A 14,347-nucleotide genomic window follows, 5' to 3' on the forward strand; every position below is an offset into this window, starting at 1 on the left:
GCTACCATATTTAACCTCTGAGCTGTAGTGAGAGTATGTTGAGGCCTTTATTTATCTGAGGAAGAGGAAAAGATCTTCTATAGAAGCTAAATACTTTAAGTCTTTTGTTTTGTGTTTTGTAGGACTGACCACCTTCACATCCTGAGGCAGCTTATAATTAGCGAAACGCTGGCCATCGTCAATGTGTGGTTCGCTTTTTTTTTCCATCTTTGATAAGCACTACTCCACTACGATGATTTAAGCATTAGTTGTTAACTTATTTTCCTGGTGATTTAAAGGTTAAGTAGACACTCTTTATTTGCATTGCACAAGGCTTTTTCTTAAGTGAAATATTAAATGAGGAGGTTTTTTAGGCCAATGATTTAAATGTACCCCGATTAGCCTCCACTTGTTTACAACTTCAGTCGTTGGTTCGGTGGAGGGGGGATCTGAGGCTTTTTCCTACCTCATGGTAATTTTCACTTTAAAAGCGTTTTGAGGTGCTCATTTAGAGGTGTCTATCTTCAGTTTCAATTTCCAGTGAAGATAACAACACAAGTATTTCCTCTATAGCTCCATTGGTTTATCATGTTGTATATGTTTACTGTGCTGTGAACTGGATTGAGAGTGTAGTTAGATAAGGTTTTCAATACAGACATAATTAAATCATAATCAATCAATCATCATATATAGTATGCATATACAGTATACCCTAATCAATTTACTTGCTTTTATATATCTATATATCTATATCTATCTATCTATCTATCTATAAATTGGTATCGTGTACTGCGTTCATACTAATCCTACTTAATTGCGCACATAGTACCTGTTTTGTGTTCTATGTTCATCTTGGATTTACAAACTTCTATCTATGCTTTGTCTATCATATCCTCTGCAATTCTGGGTTTCCCTGCTGTGTTCATCCTATTGTGTTCCTAGAGGGGACTAGCCCGGTATCTCCTCTATGTTGCATTATTGGCTAAAGTATTCTGTGAAGAGGATTGTTTTTATTCCTTGGTGTCCTTTTCTAGTTTTAATTCCTTCGGAAGGGCATTCCACAACCTTGGAGCCATCACTGAGAACATTCTTTTTCTTGATGATTTTGTATTTGATGTCTCTGAAAGAGAGAATTTCTAGCAGGTGGTTTTGGCTCATAAGAACATAAGCCGTGCCTCTGCTGGGTCAGACCTGAAGTCCATCATGCCCAGCAGTCTACTCACGCGGCGGCCCATCAGGTCCAGGACCTGAATACTAGCCCTCTATCTATACCCTTCTATCCCCTTTTCTTTCAGAAAATTGTCCAATCCCTTCTTGAACTCAAATACTGTTTCCTGTCCTATCACTCCCTCTGGAAGCACGTTCCAGGTGTCCACCACCCATTGGGTGATGAAGAACTTCCTAGCATTGGTTCTGAATCTGTCTCCTTTTAATTTTTCAGAATGCCCTCTCATTCTTGTAGTTGTCGAAAGTTTGAAGAATCTGTCCCTCTCCATTTTCTCTATGCCCTTCGTTATCTTATAAGTCTCTATCATATCCCCTCCGCTTCTCCAGCGAAAAAAGCCCCAGTCTTTCTAATCTTTCAGCATATGAAAGGTTTTCCATACCTTTTATCAAACGCGTCACTCTCCTCTGAACCCTCTCGAGTATCGCCATATCCTTCTTTAGGTACGGCGACCAATATTGGACGCAATACTCCAGATGCGAGCGCACCATCGCCCGATACAACGGCAGGATAACTTATTTCGTTCTGCTTGTAATACCCTTCTTGATTATTCCTAGCATTCTATTTGCTTTCTTAGCAGCTGCTGCGCATTGTGCCAATGGCTTCATTGTCATGTCCACTATTACCCCCAAGTCCCTTTCTTGGGACTCTCACTCAATAACAGCCCTCCCATTGTGTAGCTATACCTCGGGTTTCTGTTTCCTACATGTAAGACTTTGCATTTCTCTACATTGAATTTCATCTGCCATCTCGTTGCCCACTCCCCTAGTTTGTTTAGGTCCCTTTCTAAATCTTCGCAGTCCTCTTTAGTCCTAGCCCCATTGAATAGCTTGGTGTCACCTGCAAATTTTATTACTTCGCTCTTCGTCCCCGTTTATAGATCATTTATAAATACATTGAATAGCAGCGGTCCAAGCACCGACCCCTAAGAACACCACTCGTGACCTTCCTCCAGTCCGAGTAGTAGCCCTTCACTCCTACCTTCTGCTTTCTACCCACCAACCAATTCCTGATCCATCTGTGTACGTCTCCTTCCACCCCATGGCTTGAGCACAGTGTGCTTATTGATGTGTGGTGATGTAGACTGGCCACTAGATATTGTTGTTCTGAGAGATGAAAGTGCATCAACAACAAGATCTTGAATTTCACCTTGCTTTCAATCGGAAGCCAATGTAGCTCTTTCAGTAGTGGGGTGGCACTCGTCTGCCTTGATTTACCCAGCACAAATCTTGCTGCTGCATTTTGTACCATTTGAATCTGCTTAATCATGTACTTTGGAATGCCCAGTTGGATTGTGTTGCAGTAGTCAAAGATTGAGAGTACCAGGGTTATTATTACTTTGAAAATTATTTGATGGGTGAGGTAGGGTTTAAGTTCTCTGACTCACTAGAGAATGCGTTGGATCTGTATTATCATGTCTAGGTTTGGGTTCAGTCATTCTCCTAGGTTTCTCATCCCCTCCTTTGGGATTTGGAGAACAATAGGAATTAAAGGATTGGGAGAAAGTTGTGGATAAGGATGTTTTGGATGGGTATGAAGAAATGTGGAAAGGGATAGGGAGATTGTATAAAGGATATGAGGGAGCTGGAAGGCCCTAGAAAGGGGCAAGCGCTGTGTAAGGAGTGAGAGAATGAAAAAGGGGATAGTCTTTGAAGAAGAATGGAGAAGATGAAAATAGAACTGGGACAAAGTAAACGAGGTAAAATGGGAGCGGCATGCAGGGAGTCGAGTGACAAGGTAGCAGCCAGTAGGCAGAGGAAGGAAAGTGAGTCGCAAAAGGGAATTCGAGAGAGGAATAAAAGATTGGAAGAGGAGTGAGAAACAGAGGGGGGAATAAAAACTGGAGAGGCAGGAGTGGAAGATGGAAAGTTTTAATAGGCAGGCAAGAAGATAAAAGATGGGCAGAGAGGGAGATGGAAAAAAAATAAGGATCATTTTCAGAGAAATATAGGAAGAAACAAAAAAGAAAGGAAGAAAAAAGAAACAGAAATGGAAAAGAGATCATAGAAGATAACCTAGAGAAAAACTGAAACAGAGGAATTAGAAAAAAAAAAATCCAGGACCAGCTTGATCAGAACAATAGAATAATCAGACAGTAAGAGCTGGATTCTGTATAGGACGTCCAGTCTCAGCAACCACCTAAGTGGCTTTTCAGAATCGCACACAGGCATCCTATATAAAACTGCGTCTGTCCTGATGGACTCATGCCTAACCACCCCGATTCTCTAACCGGTGTCCATGTCACAGGCACCAGTTAGAGAATCGCATTGCTGCTGAGCTGATTGCGGCAAGGGAAACTCCCTGCTGTTATCAGTTTAGCGGCTGCAGCAGGGAACCCGTTCATTCCCCCCCCTGCAAAGATGACTGGCAGGAGGGATGCCCACTCCCTTCTGTCGGAACCCCCAAAGCCCCCTACCCCCAAATATCCATGGCAGGAGGAGCACCAAATTCCTCCTGCCTCTCCCAACCCTGATACATCCCCTGGTAGGAGGGATGCCCACTCCCTCCTTCCAGAACCCACCCATCCTACCAAGACATTCCCCGACAGGAGGGATGCCCAGGCCCTCCTGCCGTAAACCCACCCATCCCCCAAAGCTCACTGGCAGGAGGGATGCCCAGTCCCTCCTGCTGGAACCCCCCAAAGGCATGCCCCCACCCCGACCCCCTCCAAGCCCACCCGGATCCTATTGTCTATTTTTCATTTGCCGGCCAGATGGATGCTTACTCCCTCCGACCGGCAGGCCTGCCTCCACAGAATGGCGGGCCTTCCCTTTCCTGATGGGCCTAAGGCCCTAATTGGTCCATGGGTCAGGCACCTGGGCCAACCGGAATCTTAGACCTCTTTCCCAGACTCCGATTGGCCACTCCCATGGGGAAGACCTGTCATTCTGTGGAGGCGGGCCTGCCAGCTGGAGGGAGTAAGCATCCCTCTGGTTGGCCAATGAAAAATAGTTACTGGTTGGGTCTGAATGGGCTTGGGGGGATCGGGGTGGGGTATGCCTTCATGGGGGGTTTCGGCAGGAGGAACTGGGCATCCTTCCTGCTGCTGATATTAGGAGGGACTGGACATACCTCCTGCTGGTGATTTTTTTTTGGGGGGGTTTCCAGCAGGAGGGAGAGGACATCCCTCCTGCCGGGGGATGTCTCACCAGGGTGGTGGCAGGAGAAATTTGGCATTCCTTCTGCCGTGCACATTTGGGGGTGGGGGGCTTCAGGAGTTCTAGAAGGAGGGAGTGGGCATCTCTCCTGCTGGTCCTCTTCATGGGGGGGGGAAGATGGGTTCCCTGCCGGAGCCGCTAAACTGATCGCGGCAGGGAGATTCCCTTGCCACAGTCGGTTCAGCAGCCACATCTATTTGAAATGTAGACATTTCAGCCACCTATCATGGCCCTAGGGAGACACCTAGAGTCTCCTAAGCTCACCTAAGGCCACTTCTGGCTGAAACTACACCCATGCCTAGCCTTGAGCGAGCATAGGCGGCCCTACATGCCTCCCTGTGCTTGCAAATACACCTACAACGTAAGAGCCTGCCTCGGGATTTTTTTTTTTTTTTTTTAACGTGCATCCTGATTGGCTGGTTAGACAGTGGTAGGACATCTACCGATGTCTACAATTGGGACACCGTTTATTGAATTTCCACCTAAAAGTACAAAATCTTTGCATTTTGCTCATTACATGAGGAAACTTGTTTCTGTTGTTATATTTCTATATGCAGCACTAGGGTTTCTAGTTCAGATTTTGAATGTGATAGAGTGAGGATCTGTATGTGTCCTCCATGCATGCCTGTGGTGAAGGATACTGCTAGCTTGTAGTTTCTGTGTAGGGATTTGTCACAGTCTGAGTTGTTTTGTTTCTCAGTAGGTGGACTAGGCGCCTTGTGTAATGTATGTAGCATTGCCTTTGTAGCACTGTTTGAGTCCTGAAATTTAATTCTGTTTCAGAATGGCATATTTTCTATAGAGGCACTAAGTGTATTTTTGCAGGGTTTTCAGTAATTGGTTTGGTTGTCACCACAACGGTGCATGTCAGTATAATATACATATTACTGTATAAAAATTGATTGTGTTACCTTTAGAAAGCTTGCTTTGAATATCTTTTATCAGTGTATTATTTTTATGTATTCAGTTATAATTTCCATGTAAAATAAATCAGTATAATGTTGAAACATAGCAAATAATGGTAGGTAAGGATCAGTATGATCTATGTAGACTGCTGTATCTGCCACTCCAAGCTGGTTACACTCCACTGTACACTGACGTACACTGTACCATATATGCTGAATGCTAGCCTCTTATTTTCAGGATAAAAGTGTATAATATTTGGAAGTAAATTATAAATACCAAATCCGACATACTATTCCAGTGAATAGACTGTAGACTAATTTCGACCCAGTTTATTTTAAAATTTATATATTGTCTATTAACTAGGCATTTTACATATGCATATACATAGAGGAACATTTTCAATAGGACATCTAACTGAGATGTCTAGAAATCTAGTAACAAAAATATCCATCAGCAGCCCTTCCCCCTCACATTGCATCCCAAGATGCACTGGGAGGGGAAGGGCAACCATTGAAGAGGCAGCCATATCGGCAGGAGGGAGTGGGCACAGCTCCTGCCAATGTTTCATCAGAAGGTATAAAGGTGTGTAGGGATGTCAGGAGTGTATGGGGAAGTTGGGGGGAGGAGTATAGGTCTCAGTGGAAGGGGGCTTTCTGTGGAGAGGGATGGTGGGAGGGAGAGAAGAATCGTGGACCTCCTTGCCAGGTGTGTGGGGAGGTCAGGGGGATGTCAAGGGGTGTTGGGTGGCTATGGAGGGTGTCAGCTCAATGGAAGGGGGTTATATATGGAGTGGGCTTTCTATGGAGGGGGTTGGGGGTCAGTGGGTATGAGGCAGACAATGGTACATCTCCCTGCTGGTTCAGCTGATCTGTGTCAGGAGAATCCTCAATCAGCTGAGCAAGCAGGACACCCTGAAACTGGCTCAGCTGATTGGGGTTCCCCTATGATCAAACGATGGCAAGTCGTTTTGACAGGGTAGGACAATTGGAAAGTACTGTTTTTTCCCCCCATCTTTGGAGTGGGAGGGAGTCAGTGATCACTGGGGGAGTAAGGGGGATCTTGCCTTAAACCAGGGATCTCAAAGTCCCTCCTTGAGGGCCGCAATCCAGTCAGGTTTTCAGGATTTCCCCAATGAATATGCATTGAAAGCAGTGCATGCACATAGATCTCATGCATATTCATTGGGGAAATCCTGAAAACCCGACTGGATTGCGGCCCTCAAGGAGGGACTTTGAGACTCCTGCCTTAAACCATCCAGTGGTCATCTTGTCAGTTTGGGCACATTTTTAGTATTTAGATGCTTTTAAAACAGGTCTAGCTCCAAACTAAAAAAAAAAAAGAAAGCCCTGGATGTTTTGATTATCCCTGCTGAATGTCCAAGTGTTAAACCTGCCCTAATCCCACCAAAAACATGCCTCTAACACACACCCTTAAAATTTAGATGCACTGGTGACAAAACAACCAGAAAGATGTCCAGAAAGTCAGTATTGAAAATGCCTACTTCGCCGTTTTGACTAGTAAGACATCCAAGTGCTAGTTTATGCTTTTGGCCATTCATTTAATTTGAAAATGAGCCCCATAACATTCAAATACAAACATCAAACAACAGCATCATGACATATTCTCTCTTAAAATTTAACCTACTACTTCACTAATCTAGCAGTTGCTTCACAAAAATGCTGAAACAAACAAGTGTGTTGTTAATAATTTTTTTTAAATTTTAACCTATCTGCACACAACCACAACTGACCTAACAATTAATTCCATAATTAGCGCCAGCTATACAAAAGGCAATCACCCTAGTATCAGCATATCAGCATACTATCAAATCCAATAACTTCTGATTTACTATCTTAAAGATCTATTTGTTTGATAAGGCACCACAATTTTTTTTAAAGTACCATAGTGTCTGATGGTAAAGAGTTTGATGAGCAACTGATACCACTTTATATTGGGCTCAAAATACAACTAGCAACCAATGTAATGGTGTAATATGGGCTGTTCTTTCAATACCCATAACCAACTGTTCTGCAGCATTCTGCACTAACTGCAGTGCTCATCCTCTTGTTTCAGAAATACCAAGGTAAAGAGCGCTGCAGTTATCTAACCTCAATAAAACCGTTTCTAAAAAAAAGGAGTTCACACACATCCAGGGAGGGTGGGAGGGAGGGAAGGGGGGGAGATTGAAATGTACTTGTATTATTATTTGTTAGATATAAGTGCAGTTTTGTTGTACCAATTGTTTATATATATATATTATATTATATTGCACTCTGTATTTGTTTCAAAATTAATAAAGAATAAAATAACTTCAATAAAACCATCCCTTGCACATCAGTCATAAAGTCAAAAGGAGAAATCATTGGTTTCAAGCAATACAATATATGAGGTTGACTAAAACAGTTGATGGTTTTGAATTAAACAAGTCACAGGACAAGTGGGGAAAACAAACCAAATGTCAGGATGAAACGCAGCAAGTTTAACAGAAGTCAAATTTCAAATGTAAATCACAGCAATATGATGAAGGACAGTACCCAACACAGACCATGTATTGGCAAACAGTTCGTTCCTCAGGAATCTGATCCGTTTGCTATCATTAACAGCACATTTGAGAGAGATTATTTTTGAATACAATTTGTGGTGTCTGCAGTCAAAATATGTGTAGAACTAAAAACTTTATTCAATAAGTACAGCTCATCCTTTTGTTGGTTGGATGACTGCCCTCCATATTTGATGGGCCTCTTCAGTCATTTTTATTTTTCTAGAAATGATGGCTAGAATCATATGATTATTTGCTATCTAATGTTATTCTTATGCCAGTTGTTAAAAATTCCTTTATAGGTGTACATGAAGTTTCCAAATACAAATCAGTGGCCTCCATACCATTGTTTACTAAGTTAATGTAAGGCTTAGCTACTATTCAGCTAATATCATTTTTGGACAGATTTGAGATACTTCATTATTCTGATTTCTGTAAATGTTATACTACAGAGACAGTGAAAGGAATCATATTAGCAGAGGGCAGATATTTATTGGGAAGAAGACAGCAAACTATTTCATTACAATTTGATCTGTCCTGCACGATGACGCGTCAAAAGTGCGGCGGACAAAGCTGCGCCAACAAGCACGTCCTGACAAAAACATGCCAGACATATGTGCATCGCCGGTTCACCCTATTTAAAGCCTTATCGTTTACGCTCTGAGGGTGTGTGTGGGGGGAACCCCCCCCCCCCACACACACACACACTACACTGAAAACTCCCGAACATGGAAAAAAGGGAGTTTTCAGTGTATTGGGGGGTTCTCCCCCAACGGGAGCGCCAGCACTTCTAACTATAGTCAGGGAGGGGGGTTTCTCACCCACACACCCCTTCAAAGCGTAAAAGATAAAGCTTTAAATAGAGCGAACCAGCGACGCATATATGTCTGGTGCATTTTTAATGGTGTACCGTCCCACACATCGGATCTGGTTGATCATGGCAAATAATGTTTATTTTGAGTTCTGTTGGTATAGAGCAGTGGTCTCAAACTCGAACCCTTAGTGGGGCCACATTTTGGATTTGTAGTACTTGGAGGGCCGCAGAAAAAAATAGTTAATGTCTTATTAAAAGAAATTTAATGAAGTAAAACTCTTTATAGTTTATAAATCTTTCTTTTAACAGTTAAAGGAAAGATTTCTAAACTATAAAGAGCTTTACCTTATGCAAAATTGTGATTAACTATTTTTTCTGCGGCCCTCCAAGTACCCTATTTTTTCTGCAGCCCTCACATTTAAAGTTTAATATCTTTCCTTTCTCAAAACTGACACATTTCAATCACTATATTGAAAATAAAATCATTTTCCCTATCTTTGTTGTCTGGTGACTTTATTTTTCTGTGCATTTAACTATGTTTCCAGGGTCTTCTTGTCCTTTGACTGGTTTTCTCTCCATCTTCACTTTCTGCCTTGCATCCATCTTTGGCATTAACTGCTTTCTTTTCAAAATCTACTTTTCCATGTCTTACCTTCCCTTCTGTCTCTCTCTTCTTCTGTCCCTATTTCCATGGTCTGACATCTCTTTCTTTCCTTTCTCTCTCTCCCTCCTTCCTTCCTTCCTTTCTCCTGGTCTGGCATCTGTCTCCTTCCCTCCCCCAACTTTTTATTTCTTTCACCTTGTCCCCTTCTTTCTCTCTCTCTCTCTCTCTCTCCGTGCCCCTTTCTGTCTGTATCCCATCTCCCTTCTTTCTTTCTGTCTCCCTGTCCCCCCTTTCTTTCTTTACTTCTCCCTGCCCTCCCCCAAGCCACTACCATCGGGGAACAGGCCTCCACCGCCACAATCGGGGAACAGGCCAGCGCCCAAGGTCTTACTTCCTCCTGCCCTCCCCTAAGCCACTACCATTGGAGAACAGGCCGCCACCGCCGCAATCGGGGAACAGGCCGCGCCGAGGTCTTAACTCTGCTTGTTTATCTTCCCCAGCGCGGGGCCGACCAATTCTCGCCACCCGACGTCAATTCTAACGTCGGGGAGGGACTTCCGGACCAGCTAGGCAGCGATTGGCTGGCCCGGAACTTCCTCCCCGACATTAGAATTGACGTTGAGTGGCGAGAATTGATCGGCTCCGAGCTGGGGAAGATAAACAGGGAGAGTTAAGACCTCGGCGCGGCCTGTTCCCAGATTGCGGCGGTGGAGGCCTATTCCCCGATGGTAGTGGCTTAGGGAAGGGCCGGGAGAAGTAAGACCTCGGGTGCTGGCCTGTTCCCCGATTGCGGTGGCTTTGGGGGAGGGCAGTTGGAAGGGAAGTAGATTGGAGACCTCTGCTTTAGTCGAGGACAGATTGCGGGCCGCAAAATAGTCCCTGGGGGGGCCGCATGCGGCCCGCAGGCTTGAGACCGCTGGTATAGAGGGAAATATTTTGAAATGGTTCATGGGTTTCTTCTTTCAAAGATTATGGGGGTCTATTACTAAGGCGTGCTAGCCGATGTAGTGCGCCTTATTAAAAGACCCCCTATATATGGTAAAATTTCAAAGGTTCATTCTTCTCTATGAAAACCTTTTGGAGTTCCTCATGGGTCTCCAGTATCCCCTACCATGTTCAACATACCCTTAGGTTCAGTAGGTTTTATGCTTACAGCAGCAGATTACAAAGTTTCTATATATGCAGATGGCTTATTGATGTTACTACCTGACCTTTCAACACCTATTGAGACATCACATAGTATCTTGGACAAATTAACTGATCACAAACTAGAAAATTCAGTAGAAATATGAAGACAGAAATTCAAAGAAACCAGATCCTATATGTAGTAGGACACCAGAGAAATAGAAAGAGATGCATTTCCCGTGTGTTGTGCAAAATAAAAAAAGATAGCTGTTGTTAGGGATAGTGTTAGCGGATGTGTGCAACCTGAAAAAGGTTCCGCTTGGTAGTATACTGAGCTCCACTCATGTCTAAAACCAACTCTGGCAGTTGTATATTCCAAAAACTGACAAACCTAATCAATAAATAGAAAGCAAAATTATTTCATTTTCTATCTTTGTTGTCTGATTATCTTTAAAATTGTAAACTTGTGACCCCTCCTGGGAGGACAGGATATAAAACCAAGTAAATAAATATCCACCTAAAGCTAAACTTAGGGCCTCTTCTATCAAACTGCGCTAGCAGTTTTTAGCACAGAGAGCCGCGTTGAATGGCCCGCGCTGCTCCCGACGCTCATAGGAACTCTATGAGCTTCGGAAGCAATGCGGGCCATTCAGCGCGGCTCACTGCGCTACAAACTGCTAGCGCAGTTTGATAGAAGAGGCCCTTAGTAACAACATTTTAGTTGAAATATTGGGACCTTTTTACTAAAAGGCATTAAGCTTTACCTTGCAAGAAAACGCTTACTACAAAAACATATTAAAGCTTTTTGCAGTAATTTTCCCTTTTCTGTGTGCTAACTGTACAGTATTTATCTATTTAAAAAAATATATATATTTTTGGGTAGGGATATGTTGTGGACAGGAAATAGGCAAGGGAGTGTTAGCTAGCATTTTTCATCTAGAGCAGTGTTCTTCAACCACCGGTCCATGGACCAGTGCCGGGCCACAGAAATTTCCTGCCGGTCCACAGGGCCAGCACGTGCATTAGGCCCAAAACAGTATTCTTCAACCGCCGGTCCACGGTGCGATTGATGCGGTGTTATCTTCGAGCCAGCTCCCTCTTCCTAACTGATTCAGTGCACAAAGCCACAGGCAGTGGCTCCTACGGGTATCCTGCGCCTGAACCAGAAGCCTTCTCTCTGACATTGCAACGTCAGAGGGAAGGCTTCCAGATGCAAGGGACGTGCAAGGTGCAATTAGTACTATTATGGGGGGCGGGGTCTGGGGTGGAGATTGGGTAGAGATGGGCAGGGTCTGGCCCACGACTTAGCCCCGTGTTCTTCAACCACCAGTCCACGGACCGATGCCGGTCCACAGAATAATTCTCTTATTTCTGCCGGTCCATAGGTGTAAAAAGGTTGAAAAACACTGATTTAGAGTGTTTTGATTGGCATGCATTATCTGGTTAATGCAGACTTAACGTGGGAGCCCATAAGCCTGGATTCTACAAACGGCACCTTTTAGTGGTGGCCACCTGCAAAATTGTCACCGCTTGCATGTCTGTCACACAACGGCACCATTTTCAGAATCGTGCCCACATCTAAAGTAGGTGCTGGAAATGCAGTCCAAGGTTTTAAAGGCCTAAATATCCAGTGCCTACTTTACATGAGAATCACATCCAAAGAGGCATCGAAGGACACCTTTGTCAACTTTTGGCGTAAACCGTTCCTACTTTAGACATAGGCATCCTTACACGCCTCTATGACCGTGTTTCAGTGGTGCTTTTAGTAGGCATCTGTCAGTGTCTTCATTTTTTTCTTTTAATTGCTTTCTAATTGGTTTTAGATGATGAGGTCAATTTAGGGTTATCATATTTTCTTTCAGAAAACCCCGAACACATGACCCCGCCCAGTTCCACCTCATGCCTGCCCCGTTCTGCCCCAGCCCCACTCAGTTCGTCTCCAGCTCCGCCCAGTTCAGCCTCCAGCCCTAAACTGTTCCGCCCCCCCAGCCCCACTCCCACACAGCCTCCTCTCTACCCCTGCAAGTTCTAGCCGTGTCTGGAGGGCCTGCAGCATGTGCGTATATGTGTGACATCATCTGTGCATGCTCAGAGGCCCTCCAGATGCGGCCAGAGCTCTTCGGGACTTTCCAAAACCCTGACAAATGCCAGGTTTTGGAAAGTCCATCTGGGAGCCTCTATAAAGAGGACATGTCCAGGTTTTCCCAGACATCTGGTAACCCTAGGTCAATTATCATGCTGTTTATTTCCAATGAAACCAATTAAGTTAGGTGGTGGTAGGGCATTAGGGGCGGTAGGCACAGTTTTGCAAATTTGGGCCTTAGTGCTTCCTAAATTTTTTGCAAACCCCACATGTTAATGGAAAAATTAATGCAGGTTCTAAATATATATATATTACAAAAGCCTTAACCTAGAACTCTTAAACCTTCTCCTGAACTCTTATTCACATGTATTCGATATCCCCACATTCTGACTTTATGTAACCAAAGGCTTTGTAACTTCTTTGAATTTTTATTGTAACTACTTTGATCTCTTGGTATTGTAACTACTTCGCTGATTGTCCAGCGCCGCTTGTTGTAAACCGCCTCGAACTATCATGGCTTTGTCGGTATATAAAAATAAAATTATTATTATTATTATTATTAAATATTGCCATATTAAATCTGGGTTTAGCAGGTGTTAAAATGCATTAATCCTCGATTTTGATGCATTTAAATAAAAGGGGCCCTGTTGTTGGATTATAACATTGAAGTTCTTCTTAAATCAAAGTATCAAGGGATCTGTACTGTGGTTCTCAACGGTCCTCATAGCCTACCCATCCAGTTGGCTTTTTAGGATATCTACAATGAATGTGCATGAGAGAGATTTGTATGCATTGCTTTTGTGGTATGCAAACCGCTCTTGTGCATATTAATTGTGGCTATCTTGAAAACCTGATTGGCTGGGTGTGCCTCAGGGATTGGGTTGAGAATTACTGGACTAGTAGAAACAGAACAGTGCTAATATGGAATATTCTGTTTTACAGTTAACAAGCACAAGCCTTGGATTGAAACATCTTATCATGGAGTCATCACCGAGAATAACGATACAGTCATTTTGGATCCACCTCTTGTAGCCTTAGATAAGGATGCTCCTGTTCCTTTTGCAGGTATGAGATGGCATGCTTTGCTATATTTTTCTTTGTTTTTTCTTTTATTTAAACAAAATGATATTTCACAACTACAATACTATTTGCTGTCAAGAATGAAGATGCTAATAACATGCAAGTGACTTCCACTTCCAATTGCTTGTACCCTCCATTCCCCCACCCCCAATTGGCTTGTTTTCAAGGTTTTGGCTAAGATTGTTTAAGTAAATGAAGAGTATTATATAGAAATGAGCACAAACTTTATTTTGTAAAAATACTAATTTGCAGAATTACTTCTTGCTGCCAAATAGAATTAAGAGAGTCATCTGCTATCTGTAAACCTAGGAAAGGCTAAAATATCTAGAAGCACAATATTTAAGTAATGGTATCAACTCTTTCTATCAGACAATATCAAGGTAGGATATTTAGAACCAGGTTAACTAAAGGGTTTCCCCATTATGGGGATAATTTTTTTATCTGGCTGGAGCATCTAAACAGTGTTCTACATGCTCATGATATAGCAATAATTGGATTTATGTATGTAAATTCTGTAATCTGTTTAGGATATAAGCGGAATACAAATTTTTAAAATAAATATAGGAACCTATAATATGGAACCATTAGAGATAGGCAGGTATAAGTATTTTAAATAAAGAAATAGCTTTTTCTGGGAGAATGCCTGCACAAAAGCAGGTACAGTCAAACTTTGGTTTGCAAGTAATGCAGGGAGGGGCCCGAGGCACCTGAGCCATCAGGGACTTCCTTAGTCACTCACTAAGGAAGTCCCTGATTGGCTGAGGTGTCTTAGTCCCCTCCCAAGGGAGGAGCCCAAGGTACTTCAGCCAATTAGGGCCTTAGATCCTTCCCATG

At 43.2% G+C, this 14,347-nt stretch overlaps 1 protein-coding gene across 3 annotated transcripts in view; it reads left to right on the forward strand.

Annotated features, from left to right (window-relative positions):
- Positions 1 to 14,347, forward strand: part of CLSTN2 (calsyntenin 2) — a 1,243,607-nt gene that overhangs the window by 385,045 nt on the left and 844,215 nt on the right. For all 3 annotated transcript variants that reach the window (XM_033958408.1, XM_033958407.1, XM_033958409.1), the window contains one exon: positions 13,376 to 13,498. In XM_033958408.1, the coding sequence (XP_033814299.1) occupies positions 13,376 to 13,498 (123 nt within the window). The remainder of the gene's footprint in view (positions 1 to 13,375; positions 13,499 to 14,347) is intronic.

The sequence above is a fragment of the Geotrypetes seraphini genome, chromosome 9 (assembly GCF_902459505.1).
Source record: "Geotrypetes seraphini chromosome 9, aGeoSer1.1, whole genome shotgun sequence".
Lineage (NCBI taxonomy): Eukaryota > Metazoa > Chordata > Amphibia > Gymnophiona > Dermophiidae > Geotrypetes > Geotrypetes seraphini.